This window comes from Mangifera indica, chromosome 8, assembly GCF_011075055.1.
Source record: "Mangifera indica cultivar Alphonso chromosome 8, CATAS_Mindica_2.1, whole genome shotgun sequence".
In the NCBI taxonomy this organism is placed as follows: domain Eukaryota; kingdom Viridiplantae; phylum Streptophyta; class Magnoliopsida; order Sapindales; family Anacardiaceae; genus Mangifera; species Mangifera indica.
The window spans coordinates 5,552,965-5,573,297 of NC_058144.1; the positions used below are offsets into that span (position 1 = coordinate 5,552,965).

The 20,333-nt window shown below is 33.1% G+C and overlaps 3 protein-coding genes and 1 long non-coding RNA gene across 7 annotated transcripts; 2 read left to right on the forward strand and 2 right to left on the reverse strand.

The window, feature by feature from the left end:
- The first annotated feature begins 251 nt into the window (after nt 1–251).
- Nucleotides 252–1,537, forward strand: LOC123222398. Its single transcript, XR_006503623.1, has 2 exons — nt 252–616; nt 853–1,537. It is a non-coding gene; the product is annotated as an uncharacterized LOC123222398 (long non-coding RNA).
- Nucleotides 1,538–1,597: 60 nt separating this feature from the next.
- On the reverse strand, nt 1,598–4,730 carry LOC123222397 (alcohol dehydrogenase class-3-like). The gene is made up of 9 exons (XM_044645139.1): nt 4,547–4,730; nt 4,328–4,464; nt 3,610–3,656; nt 3,181–3,506; nt 2,928–3,010; nt 2,699–2,774; nt 2,312–2,469; nt 2,074–2,235; nt 1,598–1,979 (listed from the first exon to the last, which is right to left on the reverse strand). The coding sequence occupies exons 1-9, from the start codon at nt 4,692–4,694 to the stop codon at nt 1,863–1,865; spliced, it is 1,254 nt and encodes a 417-aa protein (XP_044501074.1). The 5' UTR covers nt 4,695–4,730; the 3' UTR covers nt 1,598–1,862.
- Nucleotides 4,731–6,805: 2,075 nt separating this feature from the next.
- LOC123224324 lies at nt 6,806–7,427 on the forward strand. Its single transcript, XM_044647959.1, has 2 exons — nt 6,806–7,004; nt 7,126–7,427. Exons 1-2 carry the CDS (start codon nt 6,919–6,921, stop codon nt 7,364–7,366), a joined length of 327 nt encoding a protein of 108 aa, XP_044503894.1. The 5' UTR covers nt 6,806–6,918; the 3' UTR covers nt 7,367–7,427.
- A 1,402-nt stretch (nt 7,428–8,829) lies between these two features.
- Nucleotides 8,830–17,436, reverse strand: LOC123223713. Of its 4 annotated transcripts, none has more exons than XM_044647040.1 (15): nt 17,144–17,436; nt 16,751–16,897; nt 16,523–16,639; nt 16,352–16,436; nt 15,691–15,799; nt 15,500–15,567; nt 15,249–15,374; nt 14,108–15,171; nt 13,678–13,872; nt 13,516–13,576; nt 12,132–12,245; nt 11,567–11,680; nt 11,385–11,482; nt 10,556–10,650; nt 8,830–9,079 (listed from the first exon to the last, which is right to left on the reverse strand). In XM_044647040.1, the coding sequence occupies exons 1-14, from the start codon at nt 17,212–17,214 to the stop codon at nt 10,590–10,592; spliced, it is 2,430 nt and encodes an 809-aa protein (XP_044502975.1). In that variant the 5' UTR covers nt 17,215–17,436; the 3' UTR covers nt 8,830–9,079; nt 10,556–10,589. The 4 variants fall into 4 exon arrangements, 3 of the variants coding, with proteins under 3 accessions (XP_044502975.1, XP_044502974.1, XP_044502976.1); XR_006503843.1 differs by having other exon boundaries at nt 11,393–11,482; nt 17,144–17,435; XM_044647039.1 differs by lacking the exon at nt 8,830–9,079 and having other exon boundaries at nt 10,387–10,650.
- Between the last annotated feature and the right edge of the window lie 2,897 nt (nt 17,437–20,333).

Consider the following 20,333-nt stretch of genomic DNA (forward strand, 5'->3'; position numbering starts at 1 on the left):
CTTGATTGACGGCGTCATCAAACCAGTCGTGACCATTAACATATACTATACTTAAGTCGCGTTTAAATTAATTATTATTCGATTTGACGGGTTCGTAAGTTTATAACTCAATTTATTAATATTTTATATTTACAGTTAAATCTGCCAATAATCATGCACAATCTGATATAAAAAAGTATAAACTAAAGAGGCACAGCTCAATTTTGCAGTTCATGCTTAGGCTCGCATTTGACTGTTTTTTTTTTTTTTTTTTTAATTTCCTATAAATACCTCCCTTAATCTACTATTAATTCTTAGGTCAACTCTCATCAATTTCAATCTCTCGACTATAATTTCAAGTGAAACCAATCTCTCTTTCTCAATTTTTTAAATTTTTTTCAAATATTTTGTCAATTATTATATGATTTCTCATAATTCTTTGGCCACTAAATATTTTCAAATTTAGTGGTAGGTTCTATCTAATTTTTATTTTCGACTCCTATACTTGAGATTTATCAGGCTGGTTCTAATGTTCCTCTGTCAAAGAAGTATCTATTAGAGGGGACTGCTGGTACTAATGCTGAAAGCATCGGTTCAGAGAAGGATGCAACTGATGACTACTACTCAGACTCTGCAGGTATCTGAAATGTGATATTACATTATTTTCAGTTGAAGACTTGATAACACTTTGTGAAATGAAGAGGCTTTCATATCTGTCTTTATTTTTTAATTTGTTTTTAAGAATTCATTTTATCTTCCAAGTTGTTTACAATTTTTTTCTGAGTTTCATGTGGATGCTTGAGAAAGATCAATTGTTTCAAGTGATTTAAAGTTTATATGTACATTTAAACTTCTATCTTTGTCACTCCACAGGTAGGGGCTCTAAATGGGTCAAGGTAAATGAGAAAATGAATCTCTATGATGGCCTAAATGAAGCAAAATTCACCATCCCTGGGATCTTCTTGTTGGAGTCAAATATTCTTCTTCATTAACAAAAAGATCCTGTATCTTCAATATTCCCTTTGCTCATGGTTGCTCCATGCTCCGCGGCAGATCTTAGTCCTCTACTGGATGGTGCGGCTAATGCCACTGCTGCTGCTCAATACATCTGCGGCCAATTTAATGCCATTTCAAGCAAGTTTGTTGACACAGTCGACCCCGTTTACAACATCTACCTTGTCTTCTCTGCCTACCTTGTTTTCGTCATGCAACATGGCTTTGCGCATGGTTGGCCGAGCCAAGAGCACAATGAACATCATGCTCACCAGGTGGCCTTTTTTAATATCTCTTTGCTTTGCCTTTGCATTTGGTATTCCCTCCAATGGTTTCATGGCAAGCATTTCTTCGGCCTCAACACCTCACCTTCATTTGACTGTGCTTACTTCCTCTATCAATTAGTTGTGTGCAATAAATGAGCACGAATGTCCGGCTGTTCTGACAAACGTGATTCATCTTTGTTTCAATCTCCCACTGATAGGGAAACATGTAGCAGTGCCAAACATTCGTTTAAACCGAGACAGTTAATAAATCACACATAACTTCCATGGTAGAACGCCAATACATTACTTGTATAGAATAGATTATCCATACATATTTGATAGAGTTAGCACCCAAAAGATTAAACCACACTTGAGATTATCTTTATTGCCAAAAGGCAAGTCTTTTGAAATATGCGCCAAATCATTCAACAAGTAACCACGTGCTAAACATTTTGCTGTAACACATGTTTTGAATTTTAAAGCAACAGTACTTTTCTTCAAACAGTCTAATTTCCAGTTTCCACTTAAGAGGGGGACAAAACTGTCATGTAGACCTTAATTGGGGCAATAAGATATGTCCCTATATTATAACAACTTGATGCACAACTGATGTTGTTTATCATTTCAGTCATGCATCTTGAGCACACAACGGAGGCAACCCCCTTCATGCATCAAGTGAAATGCTTCATTGATCTCCCCAATAGTCATATTGTGAGTTATGTACTCGTCAACTTTAATTTCCTGCAATATGAAAATAGGAAGAGAATGATGTCTTAAGTCTTACCAAATTGTACAAGAACTGAAGTGTCGAATACATACACAAGTTGGCAATTACCTTCTTCAAGTACTTGTCTACCAGCCAAGGCACTTGTGAACGGCTCTTGAAACCACCAAAAGCTGTTCCTTTCCAAACACGACCAGTCACCAACTGGAAGGGTCGAGTGGATATCTCTTGCCCTGATGCAGCAACACCCACAATAACTGATGTTCCCCAGCCCTGAAAGTATTTGAGCATCAGAAAAAAATTCTACCTTCTACACATTAGTTTATGCTACAGGTTCTGCAAATCTCACCTTATGACAGCACTCCAAAGCAGCTCTCATCACAGACACATTTCCAATACATTCAAAACTATAGTCAACACCACCATCAGTGAGATCAACAAGGACCTGCTGAATTGGTTTATCATAATCCTTTGGATTTACAAATTCAGTGACTCCAAAGTTTTTTGCTGCCAGTTTCAATTTTGCAAGTGTAAGAATACAGCAAAAGTGAGGGAGAGGGAAAATACATTATGAAATTAAGAGAAGCATGGCAAGTTCCACTTTAATAATTGTCCCGGACCAATGCACCAGAAACCCCAAACACCAAACAGAAACAAAGACAACCATTTCACAAATATCATATCCATGATTTATTAAACTAAGGTAATAATCTACTATATGATAAAAGGGATGTACCTATATCAGACCTTTTACTATCAATGTCAATGCCAATTACACGTGAAGCTCCAGCTTCTTTTGCACCCTCAGCAACCTATAAAGTTAAGAGAAAATTAATACATTAAACAGTATGATACAAGCACAAGAACATGATTCAGACCGTTAATTCCCAGCCAAAAACAGATAAATAAAGATAAAAAGATAGAAGGAGAAGAAACTGATGTAGAAGGTCATATTAGATGCTTACAGCAAGGCCAACAGTTCCAAGGCCGAAAATAGCAACAATAGACCCAGGTTCTACTTTTGCAGTGTTCCAAACTGCTCCAAGGCCTATAACCAATAATGTATCACATTGTTCAAAATTTCAAACATAACAGATAAATCAGAAAGATTTGCAGAATGATCAAATGAATAAAAAATACTATACATTATCAGCTAAGAAGTAAGAATTTTAGGTTCATGACATATGAAGAAACTAAGAAATCATGGAGAACCCATACCAGTAGGAACACCACAGCCAAGAAGGCACACTTTCTCCAAAGGAGCTTTTGGATCAATCTTTGCAACACTAACATCATGTACAACTGTGTACTGGCTAAATGTCGAGGTTCCCATGAAATGATAAAGAGGCTTTCCATTTATTGAGAAACGACTCTTTTTATCATTCATCATGACTCCAACACCAGTAGCACCCCGCACCTTACCACACAGATTTGTCTTTCCTGACTTACAAAACTTGCATTCTCTGCATTCGGCCTGGTAACAAGGGATGACATGATCTCCAGGTTGAACTTCGGTCACACCTTCACCAACACTTTCCACAATCCTGTGCCAGAAAAATAAAAGGAAAAAATCAATCAGAACTTTCCCTTTGGCAGATAAATAAACCAGAGACTGAATATGTGGTATGATATACACAGAGTACATACCCAGCAGCTTCATGACCTAGGATACATGGGAAGAGACCCTCAGGGTCCTGCAAAGAAAATCAAGTGAAATTCACATCAGTGTCAAGCTAACAAATAACAGCTAATAACCGTCACATTAAATGTTAAAGACATTCATAATTATGCATGCCGAGACTAAGATAATGGTATTGGAAAATGAAAAAGGGTTTTCTTTGTAATAGCAGCACCTCAGACCCTTTACTCAGCTATTTCAGCATGCCTGCACCATTCTGTTTCTCTAAGTTACATTTAGCACTAGAAAAACCCAGAAATTCAGAAACAATCTCAGAACAAACAAAGAAGATTTTTTTTTTTTCACATTAAAACCACAGACAGAAAACAATAATAGAACAAAATGCCTTGGAGCATTTTAGATATCATTCAGGAAAAGAAACGCAGTCCTATAATGAGGTCATTTAAGAGGACTGAAGGTATTTCTTCTTATACTAAAAAAGAATGAATTTCTACTTCCCCTCTTATTAACAAATAAAACCATAGCAGCCAGTCAATAACAACATTGCCGCATTTAACCAAAATCATACTCAGAACCTTAATAGAAAATTTTCCACTAAAAATAACAAACCCATGTGAACAAATTGCCCATCACACCTGACAAGCCAAACAACAAGTTCACTCACATTTCAACACCAAACATAAAACAAAACAAACTTCAACTTAAACCATTAAAAGAAATAAGAACCTTGCCACTCCAGGTGTAAGCATCAGTGTGGCACAGAGCAGTGAAGAGTATCTTGATTCGGACTTCACCAGCCTGCGGTGGAGCCACCTGCACATCCTCTATCGCCAATGGCTTGTTGGGTTCCCAGGCCACCGCGGCTTCACAAATCCCAGATCACAATCACATCAAAGATCAGATTTCTCGCATAAAAAGGTAAGAAAAGAGAGTGAAAAGGATTACCTTTGCATGTGATGACTTCACCTTGAGTAGCCATGAGTAGCGAACGAAATGGGAGGAAGATTTTATTGAGAGGGTGAGAGTCACTGACGTACGCTTGTGTTGCTGTAGTAGAACTACCATGTACCGCCCCTTTTTCGCCCCACAGCATTTTACGCCCTTGAACTTTAAAACTACATTTTCACACTTTCCAATTTCCATCAAAATTCCAATGTAAGTTTTCACGGTTAAAATACAAACAAACTAATTTTCATTTTACTAACCTAGAAAATTTACTGGGACTCTCATCTTCAATTAAAAAAAAAAATTAACTAGTTGTAAGCTTATAATTACATCAATTATAGTTGAAATTGTAATTAGAATTACAACATTTAATATGATTTTAATCATAATTACGTTGATTCAATATTATTCAAATTGTCATTGACAAAATTCATACTTCATGACGACTAGTTTACATTATTTATTTGTTTTTTTAATAATCATTCACACTAAAATTAATATAAATTATAGGTAAAAATATATTTAATAACATTTTGGAAGTACAATATTATTTAGTTTTAGCAACATTGGACAAAAAGATATGAGTTTTGTCATTAGATTCAATCTTAATTATTCATACTTGAATTTTAATTTAGATCGAACAATCCAAAGATTATATTCATTTTTTAGGGTTGGATTCGAGCCAAGCTGAGCTCGGTTCGGTTTATTTATGGGCGGCTCGAGTTCGGCTTATTTTTGGCTTGGCTCTTTTTTCATATCAAAACGATATCGTTTTGTATATATATGGATCAAAACGACGTCGTTTTGTATAAAAAATTTTAAAAAAAAATCTACCGAATCAACCCGAGTCAGTTCGAGCTCGGCTCATTTCGGGCTCTAGTCCAACCCTATCATTTTTATAAATGAATTGAGTCGAAAACACATAAAATTTAAAATTAAATTATTTTTAATACAATTTGAGTATCTACAAACTGATTTTAAACTGAATTTAAGTTGATTCAATTGAATTCAAATCAATTTTAAAATTAGGTCTTATTCAAACACAATTCAACCAAATCCAACCCAATATCAACTATTTCATAGGATTTCATTCTTCCATTGGATTGATCTGAAATTCAGCGTTGGATTAGAACAGACAAAAGCATGAAGGTGGGTTATGTCAGAATCCAATTTTCGCACGTGCAAACAACCAAAACAGCATGATAAAGCCTGACGCACTTGCAGATTATCATTCCCTGCTCAACTCCAAACTCTTTGCATATTCCGACCTCCAATTATATTCTGCCACTTATCACTCTCATCGTCAACTCTTTGACCATCATTTCTTTCACTTATTGATCTCCAACCAATTTCTGCCACGTCACTATTGTTAACAAATTAAGGGTCCACCAGCCCAGCTGTACCTAGGAAATCACTTCAATCCGTCTTTTAACCCATCACCAAAAATCTTATTAAAATAGGTAGATTTGTCATATGATTTTAATTGATATAGGTAAAATTTAAAATTATTTAATTATTTAATAATATATATTAAATATGTATTTATTTATATATTTAAAATATATTTAAATAATTTATTTTATATAAATAAAAATACCTATCAACATTTACTTTAGGGGGTCTTTGGTTTGAGTAATATTTTATTACCAAAATATAAAGATTATCTTGAAGATAGATTACTTAGATGATTACTAGGTATAAATTATTACTGTATTTGATAAAATTTAGTAGGTATAAATAATTATTTTATTTGGTTAAAGGTAATAAAATATCACTGGTAAATTATTTTACTTAAATACCTTTGAATATAATTATTTTTAAATATTTTTTATATTATTTGTCATATTAATTAAAAATAAAATTATTTTTATCTCAAAAAATTCATAAATAATAATATAATTATAATAAACTCAATATTACCTCAGTAATATTTAAATACCTAAGGTGAAGGTGGTAATCAGATTATCACCTATATTACTTACCACATCAGTATTGGTAATAAAAGATTATTGTAATTTTTTATTACTGATAAATCAAACAAGAAAATAAAAGATAAATTATTAAAGTAATCTTAAAAAATTCCAACCAAACGCCCTTAAAAACATTTTGGTGTTAGTTGGAGCCAAGGTTGGTTTAACTTATATTGGTATTATGACATGGCGTGATGTGATAGGTCAAACGGTTAATAATGAGTTAGTTAGCCAATCCAAAGCTTGGCCTATATATTATTCTAGCTCTTTCTTATCCTTCTATATTTCTATCTATGTCAAAATAGATATTGTCTATTGTCTATTGTCAAACACTTCTGTAATCTAATCACTTTCCTCTTCTTTTTCTTTCTTTCTTTCTTTCTTTCTTTCTTTCTTTCATGTATGGCCGACAACAACCTAAGAATCATCGTTGAAAAAAACCCTTCCGAATCAAGGCTATCTGAATTAAACATCAAGTGTTGGCCCAAGTAAGCCTGCAGCTTATAATTCTGTGTGTTTTAAGTCTGTGTTCGTATATATATAAATTGATACAGGTACTAATCTAGTACTTAATTTTTTGTTATTAATTTTCTCTGCTTGAAAAAACAGATGGGGTTGCTCTCCAGGGAAGTACCAGCTAAAGTTTGATGCAGAAGAAACGTGCTACTTGGTGAAAGGAAAGGTGAAAGTATACCCAAAAGGCTCGTCTGAGAGTATAGAGTTTGGTGCTGGAGATCTTGTCGTCATCCCAAAAGGGCTCAGTTGCACTTGGGATGTTTCTGTTGCTGTAGATAAATACTACAAATTTGAGTCAACTTCTTCTTCTTCTTCTTCTTCTTCCTCATCTTGATATTCTTAGTACTCTTATCATCACTATCTTATTGATAATCTGATTTTAGTTTATTTGCTAATTTTAGTCGGTAGGTATGTATATTTTATTTCTATGGATTAATATTTTATAATTAGTTAGTGGATAAAATATAAAATAATGATCCAGTCAAAGATGGAAATCAAATAGTCAATTACATGTCCCCATGTCCCATAAGTAAGCCTTTAATGCTTATTTGACTAGTCAAAAAGAGAGAGATAAATATATTCCTTGCTTTGTTGGGAATGACACGGACACCTGCTCGATTAGATTAAGTGCCCTCAACAAGAACCAGTGATTTATGGCAGAGGTAGACCCAACTGTGGGTCACGTCGGCACGGGTCATGGCTGAAAAAGTCTAACCCGTGGGACACAGCTCGTTTTTAAAGTGGATCATGTTGAAGATCTGTTGTAAAGATTCGTGGGCTGGCCCATCCTATGCAAGTTAGGATGCAAAACAAAGTCCATATAAACATGACCCAAGAGACAATGAGTCGTGTCTTGGGTCTGGGTTTTGTGTCAAGCCAGCACAACACCTTGTTTTTTTAACGGGTTAAATCTGATATGGGTCATGGCAAAGTAGGGCGCACCGAATTAAGCACAAGGTCTACGATAATGGTCAGCAAGTTTAAATATCTGATTGAAAGATAAGAAACCATGAGGGTGTGGTGGGATTTATATCTCCAAAACTAACCCAATTACGTAAACCAACAAATAACTCCCGAACTAACACTGACCTTATGATTTAACATAGATTAGAGGATTTATCCTCACTTAGAAAGTGTTGTTTTTTAATTTTTTATCTTTTAATTTTAAAAAACTCTTTTTCTCATTCATGAAATATTAAATTTATTAATTTTAAAGATAAAATTATCATTTTACTTATAATATTAAAAATAAATTAAAATTTTATCTCATTTTTCTTCCTTATACTCTAAAAACTAATATTTCCTTAGGTCAAATATTAAAAATGAACATTTTTTCCCCTAAGGTTTATTTTGCATTCTCCGATGCCATCTCTAATGGCTTCTCCCTTCAATAATCTCTCTTTTCCTGTATCTCCTTCTGACCGATCATCTAAGGTGAAAGACGAAGATAAAATCTCTCATTTTTATCAAAGAAGACGATTATCTTTTCAAAAGATAATAAGTCATCATTTTGTTGTCTTTTAAAAAGATGAAATTGAGAGATGTTTTGTCTTCTATTTTAAAAGATTGATTGAAAGTAGTGAAGAGAGAGACCAAAAGGGAGAGAAAAGATATTTCATGCCCAATAGCAGCAAGTTCACTCTGGACAAAATAGAATCTCTTCCTATATATGAAACTTGTAAATATTTCAAAATTTACAATTTTATAATGATAATTATTATTGACACGTGATTATATTACGTGCATGTACCGAAGGCAATACCCACTCTGTCACCCAAACAAATAAACCGGCAGACAGGTTAGAATACTAGTGGAGAATAATTTTAATGCTGTAGATAAATACAGCTAGTTTCAAAGAGAATATATAAATTAAACAACAATTTTACTAAAGGAAAAAAAAATTGAAAACTTAAAAAGTTTGTGTTAGAATATGACAGAGGCACATTTTTTACATTTTGGCGCATTCTTAAGAGCAAGATTCTACAGATTTTCTGCAGCATTCGCAGCAGCAACTCACATTGCTTCCACATCAAGATGCCAAAAATTCCTGTTAAGGATAAACACAAATGAACTGTCATCATAATCAGCATTCGACACTTCTCCCAATGCAAATAGTAAATTCACACCTTTCTACAAACTAACAATCAGGTGCATATGCTGGACCTAAGAAATTAGACATGTGAATTAGATTAGATTAAATCGAATAAAAGTTTAATATGAAACACAAAAAAAAACACAATACAAAAAACCTAATACAATATTGTAGCATGCTAGGTTAAGCCTATAAACCCAGTCTTAGGGTTTAATATTAAACTCATAGGTTAACCTAACTTAACTCAATTCGATACTGTTTAAAAATAAAAATATTTTTTTTCTTGCTCCTGTATTGTGTGCTTCCTTATGCGACATAAGGCTTCTGCTCTACCTTGTAACAAAAGCCTTGCCTCCTCGATTTTTTTTTTCCCATATAAACCAATTCATTTTTTCTTTATTTTTGCTTTCATTTACAAATCTCTCAATCTCAATTATTTTATTATATTTTCAATTTCATTTTCTCTCATCTACTGTCTTTCAAAAAATATCTAAATTCATAAATAATAATTCTTTATGTTTATAATTTTATTTTTATTTTAATTTTATCTAGGCTGAATTCGAACCGAACCGAACCGAGCTCGACTCGTAGCCAGCTCGAGCTCAACTTGAGTTCGACTTGTTTTTGGCTGGACTCGACTCGTTTTTTCTATCAAAACGACATCGTTTTATATATATATGGATCAAAACGACGTCGTTTTGTATAAAAAAATTTTTAAAAAAAATCTACCGAACTAACCCGAGCCAGCTCGAACTCGGCTCGAACTCGTTTCGGGCTCGAACCGAGCTCAAACTCGAATTGACTCGATTCGAGTCCAACCCTAATTTTATCATTACAAAATATTATAAATAAATCAAGTATTAAATAAATTCAATCCATTTGAATATTATCATAGTATATATTTATTTATGTTCTATAATTTATATAATATGTAAATTAATTTATTTATACTATGTTATAATTTATAATATTTTTCATCATATAACTACGATATTCCTCCGTTATAAGTGAGAGATTATAAATAAAATATTCGAGGTATTATCCTCGGTTTTAATAATTGAAAAATAATGTGATTAAAAATTTTAAATAATTTTTTTAAAATATTGATTAAATGGGTCAAACCAACCCATTTAAAACCCGGTTCGGCCCAACCCATTTTTATCTAGGTCGAGCCTTTATATATTAATAGGCCAGCCCGATCCATTAGCCTGATGGACCCAGCCCAGCCCGACCCATCAACACCCCTATAAGAAACTGAAAAATAAAAAAAAATGGGATCCTTGACATAACTCTAATCTTTTGGAAGCTGGAAATCATGATTTTCTGCCAAGAAGATGCCTCGGAAAGAAAATCCAGATGTTGGGGCATCAAACCATAAGCCTAATCACTAAACTAATCCTCCAAGTTTTTATCGATCTACCACTATCATACTTTGATTTTGGTTTATATCATTAAGCTGGAAATGTTATACAGCTTCCTTTGAAGTAGAACACTGATGTCTAGCATTCCAATGCATATGTCGGCACCTGCGATCAATAAGGCAAATCATCACTTTCTAATTCCTTTAGTAAGCAAAAACAATAATAATAATTGGACTGTACTTAATTCAAGGACATAATTCTAATGGCTAGGAATTATGAACCTTTGAGCAAAATTCTCTATAACTAATAGGTTGTCATTTCTCCTATTTTAATAAGCTGATGAATTCTCAACACATACTTGTCATGATATATCATGACATCAAATTTTTTGAGAAGATCATATACTAAATTTTAATAATAAGAGCACATGGGCAGCAACAACACACGATCAGTAAACAAGTTCAATACTCACCAAACAACAGAATCAGCTACTGGTTTGTTGACCATATGAAAAGCATGAATTCAAGTATCATAGCTATAAAAGGATTAACTCAGTACATATCCAGATCAAACATATCTCAAAAACACAATTTGAGGTACAAGGGATGGTCAGTGTTATATCTTCTAATTTTAGAAGCTTTTTAAGTGAGCTACAGAACAATCTTAAGCACCACTCCAACTAGAAATTGACTAATATAAACATTGAATGAAAAATAAGCTTTTATATTATCAAATGTATAAGATTTTCGCATTGTTCTCTCATCTGTTCAAAGGAGAAGGAATCAAGATAAAATGGAAAAGATGAACAGAACCTATAATGGAACCAGAGTATTTTCAATTTATTAACCAAAAATCGTAACTAGACACCAAAAGTATGATTATGTTGTAAACTTGCTTACAACTCTACCTCTGCCATGTTTTCTGCTGAAAAATAATTTGCACCACTAATGTTTGCATCAGGAGCTCTATCATACTGAAGGACCCTAAGTTTCCCTTCCTGCATTTTACAAGCAACAATTTTCTTGAATAAAAAAATATAAACCATAAAATGCAACATATTTTAAGCATGACAAATTCTAACCTTGGTCCCATAAACCAGACCTCCTCCAGCAAAAGGATGAAAGCAAGCAACATTGACCTCATCCTCTGCACTAGGGAGCACTCTCACAAGTTCCATATCTGAAACTCTGTAAACCTGAATGAAAAAGCAAGAATTAGACCTTTCAGTCAGATGTGACTAATCCCAGACAAGGGAAGTAATGTTTTGATATGCATTACAGTTGCAACTCATTCATGGGAAAAAGTATTTTAAACTAGCAAACAATTCAGTGCTTAATAGCAAGAGTTTGTGTTGCTAAATCATCAACATCAAGGAAGACGGTCTTTGCACCTAAAAGAGTTGTACAAGAAAAGGCTAGCAACTGTGTGACTGCACACAGTTGAGTTGTCCGTAAGATATGGAACTAGCATCTTCAAAGCATTCTCTTGTGCATGGTGATTTATGATTGCAATTACTATAGCTTGCTAATAACATAGAAAAGCTTTTCTAGCTTGTTCAGTAAAGTAAATTTTTAGGGCTTATTGGGAAAGAGGGGAAATAATGACTACTTAACATAAATCATAAAGGTAATGATAAGAATTTGTACCTCAAGAACAGCATAAATAGGTGATGTTGTTTCTCCATCAATGACGATACTTTTAAGAAGAGAACCATGACGACGACCATAAGCAAGTAATATATGCTCAGAGGTGGGTGAAAACTGCATATGTAGTACACGCAATTGTAAAATTTTGTATGATTTCAGAAATTTATACAAACCAGAATATGTAAAGATTAGACATTATAGTTAGGTACAAGAATAATTCAAATATAATGTAAATTCCAGTTTCAAGCTGACAATAAAAGAAGAATAACTCTTCTCCTTAGGTCCAGCTTCTCAGAAACTTAAATTTTGCCTAAGCATGATAGCATTGCATAACTGAGACATTGATAGTTTCCCACTGAATCTAACAAGTCCATATTTTCGCTGAAAACAAGTGACAATTCTATGTGACAGTTTGGTTGGCCTTATCCACAGACAAAAAACCTCTTTAATATAAAAAAATTATTTGCAACTTCTTTTGTGCTGTTTCATTGCAACTCAAGAGATTAAGTTTAGACTGAATCAGCTATTTTCTGTTAACCCTAAAAAAATTCAAAATTTGCACATTTTTTCCGCTAGCTACTTTTTAAGTTATCAAATTTTTAAATGTCAAAATAAAATCACAAATGTTACTTTAGCCTTTCTTTCATACTGAAATCCTTTTCAGTGATTTAAAACTGAAAACTTGTTTTCTTACATTAATCCAATCAAATATTTTTTTCTGCAAAAGCTCTGATTTAAAAATAACATATATGACTATGCTGTATTTGAAGAAGCTGAACCAAATGAACCCTTAAAATTAAAAGAACTAAGGATGTTTGTTTCAGGTATTGCTTCCAACATAATCAAAAGCCTTCTCCCACATTACCACAACAACATGTTGACAACTAAAGAAAAAGAAATATGAAAGAGAAATTCATTCCAAGATAAGAGTCTGAAAAGTGTGTAAAAGGTCCAATTTGAAGGTGTCAGGTACAATAAATAACTTTCAAAATAAATGGTTACAACCAAAAAAACTTTAGCTTATCATTCTTTCGCTCCACCAAAAAGGACCCCCTATTTGTTACATTCAACAGAATCATTGAACTTTTAGATATAGATTGGTTACAACCAAACCTGTTGAGTTCTAAAGCATCTTTATGCATCACAGACTATAAGTTTCTCTTTCAGTATGATCAGTTCTAAAACAATCTCTGGTGATCCTAAGTATTACAATGAGTCAACTAATTGTATTAATTGCATGGAACAATTTATAATGTATTGATTTCTCATAGATGCGACACAAGTAAAATGTACATGTAAGGTCAGATATGATGCTAAGAGACAGATAACAATAGCTTGTAAAATTGAAACGCAATACCATGTTTGTCTATTAAAACCAACCAACCTGGATAGAAGTCAAACAATGTGCAGCTCTAATTGCTCGCGATACAAGAACTGAACCAAAACTGCATCAATAAAACATCATACAAGATGACCGTCAATCAGATTATGAAGAAGAAAAAAGTCAAATTCAGAAGATACTGTTGATGAAGAGATTGTGATTTACGTTGACTCCTCAAGCGAATATATACGAAGCTCATACATGACTTGGTGTGCAGAGATTGGATGACGGGTTGGGGAAGTCCCAGGTTCTTGATGGACCAATGTTGGTAGCCCTGGTTCAGCTTCAGAGTAAGGAAGCATGCAAGCAACACAGGCAGCTAAATATTTCCCGCATGGTGAAAAATGGGCGCCCATTTCACTACAAGCACATTTATGGCATAGAAGGATTCTCAGTGAGCATGATGATAGACTAGACAATTGTAGTTATGTGGATAGAAGTCCAGACTTGTATATCTTATAATTGAACTCAAACATATTAGAAAATCCAGAAAGTAAAACATACAGTAGTTTCCAGAATGACATGTAGTTTGCAATGTTATGTCAATATGTAAATTCAAGTGAATTGAGTCATATAAACAATATAAAAAAATTACCTACAAAGGACCGCATGTGGTATTGTCAAGCGGCATTTTTCACCATTGAGTGGAGAACAAGGATTTTTTATATCATGTGACCATACTCTGAGCTTCACAGTACAAGGCAACTCTGCAGCCAGTGATGTGGCAAGTTCAGACTGAATTCTACTGATGATAGGTTGAGTATCAGTATCATCATGTGAGGCATTACTGGAAGAAGCAACTTCTCCAGACTCAGTTCCAGAGAACCGGGTGTGAGGAATACGATGTCGATTAGGTCTTCTGGGAACCCTAGATAAGTTCACGCCACAAGGCAGTGCTAATGAAGCAACTATGGCCTCAATATTAAACGTAGACGGATGAGGCATTGAGGTGGAACCTCCATATTGAGCTGTATGATCATGGCTACTGCCAATAAGAGGAAGCACTGAGGGATCACCAACTTGGCTTTGGCCCATTAAACAACCTTGCAAGAATGGAAGATCCCAACAAGATGAATCCCTAATGGGTAAAGACTGCTGAAGTTGGCCAAATTCAGTGATAGTTGATCGAGTGGAAATATGCACAGGTATTCCCCTGACTGCACCATTAAGATTATCTAGGTTGGTCAAGTTACCTATTTGACTTGCCCCAATTGGCTGTACTTCATCAGTATCCATAGCTTCCACTTGAAGATCAGAAGCACCATTTTCTATCCCATCAGGGATAGAATTATTTATTGATTCTTCTGTACCATGATATGATCCTGTATGACTCACAGGAAACGTCTCCATAGGAGTTGTGCTATCTTGCTGTTCTGAAACATTTACATCTAACTGGGACTGCATTGAAGCAGATGAATCCACTTGCATGTTTCTAGAGCCAACATGCCTATTAGCATGCTGCAAATCTATTCTTGAATCATCTATAGAAACAGAAGGCACAAACAATAAAGGCATGGACATGAGAGGAAGTTCAGCAGGCAAATTGACAGAGTCACTAGATTTAGCATTTGCCACAAAAATGGCAGGAGGAGGATATTGCAAGTAACCCAGAGATGTTGCCCGTGTCATCGTTGAATCTGAAGAGTCAAGATCATTCACCTGCATATCAGTCCAATGATGTAACCTATATGATAGAAAAAGGAAAAAAATAAATCAAACACTGTTGGATAATTCACCTCAGCAGTCAACAGAAATGGTGCTGCATGTGGATGAAAATGCACAGCTCGAAGTGAGTGCCTCGTCTTCAACACAATTATTGGTGAGGAAGCTTCCCCTGTATTGTTGTAGGGCCATATGTACAGCTGAAACACAATTTAACGTGCAAATGCTATTAGATCACAACAATTGGAAGGAAAGAAGGGGGGAGAAACTTCAAGAAAAATAAAAATATATGAAAAGTACAGATACAATGGTCAGTGGGTAGTACCTTGTGGCCTGATGCAACAGCAAGGAGTTCTCCTTCAGCATGGAAAGCAATGGAAGCAATCGGGCGATCTGTGACAGAAAAAAATTCCAGCAATCAGACTCACCACATGGTGAACAAAAAGCTGAGATTAAATTTAAAAAAAAAAGTTTCACTATAGCAAAAGCAACCAGAGCAAGAATCAAGAGGATTACAGAAATCACGATATCGTATACACTCTGACGTGCTTGCATCCCACAGGCGAACTTCGTGATCCAAGCTCCCACTTGCAAGTATTTCTGGACGTAATGGGTGGAACCTAACCTGTAGCACTCCATCAGCACCACAAAAATGAAGCATTACACAATTAGAACACTCAACAGAAGACGGTATTGCATAATGACTTTGCTTCAAACCTCTTTTGGGATAATTTGTAAAAACATAAATAAGAGTAATCACTATCAGACAGATATTGCCCTTTGGTGCCTGGAAGACATAAACTCAAACCTAAGGTCTTAGCATAGAGCACTAACATTGTGAATACAAGGCCAATGGTAACTATTCATAAACCATAAGCCATTACTTCCAAACTCAGTAAAGAGTACATCACCTGGCATTTTTATAGAAGATATGCACCAAGGAGAACAGAATATTGAGAAAGAAAAGGGACTTCATTCAGCCTAGGAAAAATCATTAGAGTACCAAGTCTTACTGTCTCTTCCTGATATACTTCTTTCATAAGAAATCAACTTTACAAAAAGGACTTTCATCAGATATGCTGAACAAATGACCAACTGAAATGTTAAATGTATGGACATGAAATGAGAAAAAAAAGCACCAATTACTCAGATAATGATAACAAAAATCAAAACTTACCACCCAAGGTGTCCTCCGATGACCACTCAAGACTTTTAAGCAGTTTCCAGTATGGCAATCAATTATCTTTACAGTGTGGTCACCACTGCCAGTATTGAAACATAATTAATACAAATTACAAAGCCAGGTGTACATTCTAAATCAAGAGAACAAACAAGATCAAATGCTCACTGTGTAGAAGCAAGGGTTCTTCCATCAGGACTAAATGCTGCAGCAATAGTTGACCTCGGAGGAGGTAGCAAAGGGCAATACTTGGCTGATAAGTGCCTCAATGATTCTGCCTCGACCCTAGAAAAGAACAACAATCCATAATTGTCGCAAAGCAATACCTCAAAACAAACTAAAAAGAAAATCCTAAAATTTCAAACTAATTCTTCTAGTCAAATCCTAACAGCCCACCATGAAAAGAGACCATGCTTGATGTCTCTTAATGATTCGATCCTGGACCCACGAGCACTTGATCCAGAAGCTTCCCCCCACTGCCTTCGCGGCACATATTTTGTTGTTGGCGAAATCTCTCTCAGCGCTAAGAAAAGCGAAACATTTCTAACATAGAAAAGAATCGCAACATGTAGAACGTAAGAAAAGCTGAAATCAACAGAATTGAAAAACAACGACACTAAAAAATTAAATTTCACCGATAAATTCACAATCAAAGTCCTGATATAATATACCTAAACAAAATTGAATGAATTTTGATGAAAACAGTCAAACGAAGTCAAATTTTACCATCAGGCAACAATTAAACATAATCATGAAATTGGGGCATAAACATAATTAAGAGATTCAGACCTGCGATGGGAATGACTGGGCGGTCGTGACTGGAGGGCGTTTCGATCGTGTGGTCTGGCAAGTCCCGTCATCTCTCTAGACGACCGGCATAAGAAAACTCAAAAGAATAATGGAAATAAATAATGAATCATGAATAGGGTATTAAAAGGAGATGAACGTCCTGGGACCCAAATTTCACAAATTCTGACGATGAACAGAACAAGAAATCCGAGTGGTGAACTTGAGAATTTCAAAACCTAGAGCCGATGGGCTAAGCCAGGATGGCTTAACAGAGCGGGCGAGCTATTTATTTACGTTTTATGCTTTTGTTTTCTTTTCATGATCAGTATAATAAATTGACCAAAATGGCCTTTTTCACATGGATGGAGCTGGAAGCCGTCGCACTCACAGCTCCAAATTTAGTTGTCAGTTTAAGCTGGATAGAATTTTGAGTGGGGTCAATGAAACGTCAACTGTTGACTCAGCCAGTTCATCTGTATATTATAAGAGTTCTAGTATTCTCGTATTAATACTTATGGAAAGTTTAAACACCCTGTTATTAGTGGATAAAATTAATAGAATTTGTTAAATTTTAGAAATAAAATTATTATTTAATTAATAATATATTAAAAATAATAAATTTTAATTTAATTTAATTTTTTAATTTAAAAAATTAATGATTTTTTTTAAGATTAAACTTTAAAATGTTTTTTTTCTCTCAAAAGTTTTTTTTTCTCTTTTTAGATATCTCTCATTTTTTGACATCATATCCAACAAAGAACATCATCTTTGTCATTAAATGAAGACATTCTTCTTTCAGAGATAATATCGAAAAAAGACAGGGAAAAAAAAGCAAGTTAGTGATAATGTTGACAAAATAAAGGAAAAATTAAATAAATCTTAGAAATTAATATAACAGTTCAAGGTTTAATTATAAAAGAAATTATTAATATTTTAAATTTAAAGAAAATATATAATATTAACTGTTTTTATTAATTTAAATATCTTATGAGTAACTATTTAGATTTTTAATAATTAACCAATACTAATTTGAAAATGCAGTAAAACTTGGATGTGAATAAGTCCTTTAGCCTACTTAAAAAATCAATTATGAGCCATAAATATTAAGAAAAGTTTATTTTCTCTTTTTTCAAATTTTTTTATTTTTATTATTCAATGATTTTTTATCTATTTTTTCATTTCAAAGTTTAAAGTTGGATTATAATTTTTAAAAATATTAAGGTATTAATACAATTTTAAGGTTTTCTAAAAATTCAAGAAAACTTTAATGTGTTTTTAAAATTTTAAAATTATTAAATATACCCATCCATAATTTTAAAAATAATAATTATATTTTGAAGGAAATGACTTAAAGACAATATTGTAAAACTAGTTAAAGTTTAATATGGTTTAAGAAACTAAGTTTTACATTTTTTTAATCTGTAAGGATATATTGATAATTTCACATTTATATCAAATATTTATTAATAATTTTATAATTTAAATAAAATATAAAATAATCAATTCAAAAAATTTAAAGGAATTAATTAATAATAATTTTAATAAAAGGGTAAAACAATCAATTCTAAAAAAGCCAAACGAATTAATTAACAAAAGTGAATAATGAATTAGATTTAACATTTTAAAATTAAAAAATAAGAATTTGTCATTTTACTATTGCTTTGGTGGACTCTACTTAAAATTAAATTCAATTATATTTCAATTTTATAATTTTTAAACATAGAATGACAAAAGGTTTAGTTTTTTAATAAAATTATATGTATATATTTTTTAGTATATAATTTGTTACATAGATGATGTCTCGTTAATTGATTGAGTGATTTTAAATTAAAAATAAAATAATATCTAGTTATATAATAATATATTATCTGTATATTTGATTATAGACATATTATTTATTCAAGATATGTCTAAAAATATTATCGATCCTTTGAAAAACACTTTATCAATACATTTGTTTATATCTCATATAATATGGTTAAAATTACAAGAACTAAAACCCGAAATAAATAAAGGGTAATTAGATTATATTTAATTTTTAAATAATAATAGAAAAGTGAAAATAATAAAAATTTGAGAAAATAAATATTCGACAATTTTTGGCATCTTTCTTTTAAGGCAAACATCTAAGTGTGAATGTAAATAAATTTGAACTAGTTTGGTATAAGAGGAGTGATAAACTCAGCCAGTTTTGAGATATATGAGTTTAAACTCAACGAGTTTTGATTTTTGAATGCTATAAAATCAAGCTTAAGCTTGCTAATGTTGTCGATGTGCATTGATTAAGCAGTTCATCAAACACTTAATGATTGCTCACAACACATTGCAAATATGATGCTTTAAACAATGTATTAAAAGTAGGGCTGGATTCGAGCCAAATCGAGCTCGAGCTTGGTTTACATATAGTTGAGCTTGAACTTGGTTTGAATCAGTTTGACTTGTTTTTTGATATTAAACAACATCGTTTTAATACATATGAGTTTAATATTAGTTGATTTTATAAACTTTGCAAGCTCATGTCTTAATTAGAATAAATCCTTAAAATTTTACATTATTACATTAAAATCTTACTTCCAAACTTTTAAAATATTATTTCTGAACTTGAGATATTAAGATAATGGATAAATATAATTCTTACCAGATTTAAATATAACTTTTAAAATATAATTTTTTGAATTAAACGTGTATCAGAATCAATCATTTTTATCTCAATTTAACACAAACAACTCCAATTCTGGATAATTTTGTAATTAAATATTTATAATAGTTTCGTAATTTTATTAAAAAATATTTTGACAGTTTGAATTTTTCAAACGTAAAACATGGGGAATCGCCATTTCATCATAATCATTAAGCCTTCCTTCAATTCTTCATTCATCTGAAGACTTTTTGCCCATCCAAATTTGAACAGGCAGCACTTGCCTGAAATCATCACAGATGGCAGATGCAGGGAAAACTAAAAGTTTTCATTAATCCATCACAGCCTCAGGGGTAGGGCTGGATTCGAGCCGAGCCGAGCTCGACTCACAGCCAGCTCGGGCTCGGCTCAGTTTTTTAATGGCCGGCTTGAGTTCGGCTCAAGCTCGACTCGACCCGAACTCGGTTTAGCTCAAGTTCGACTCATTTTCGGCTTGACTAGTTTTTCATATCAAAACAGTACCGTTTTGTATATATATATGGATCAAAACGA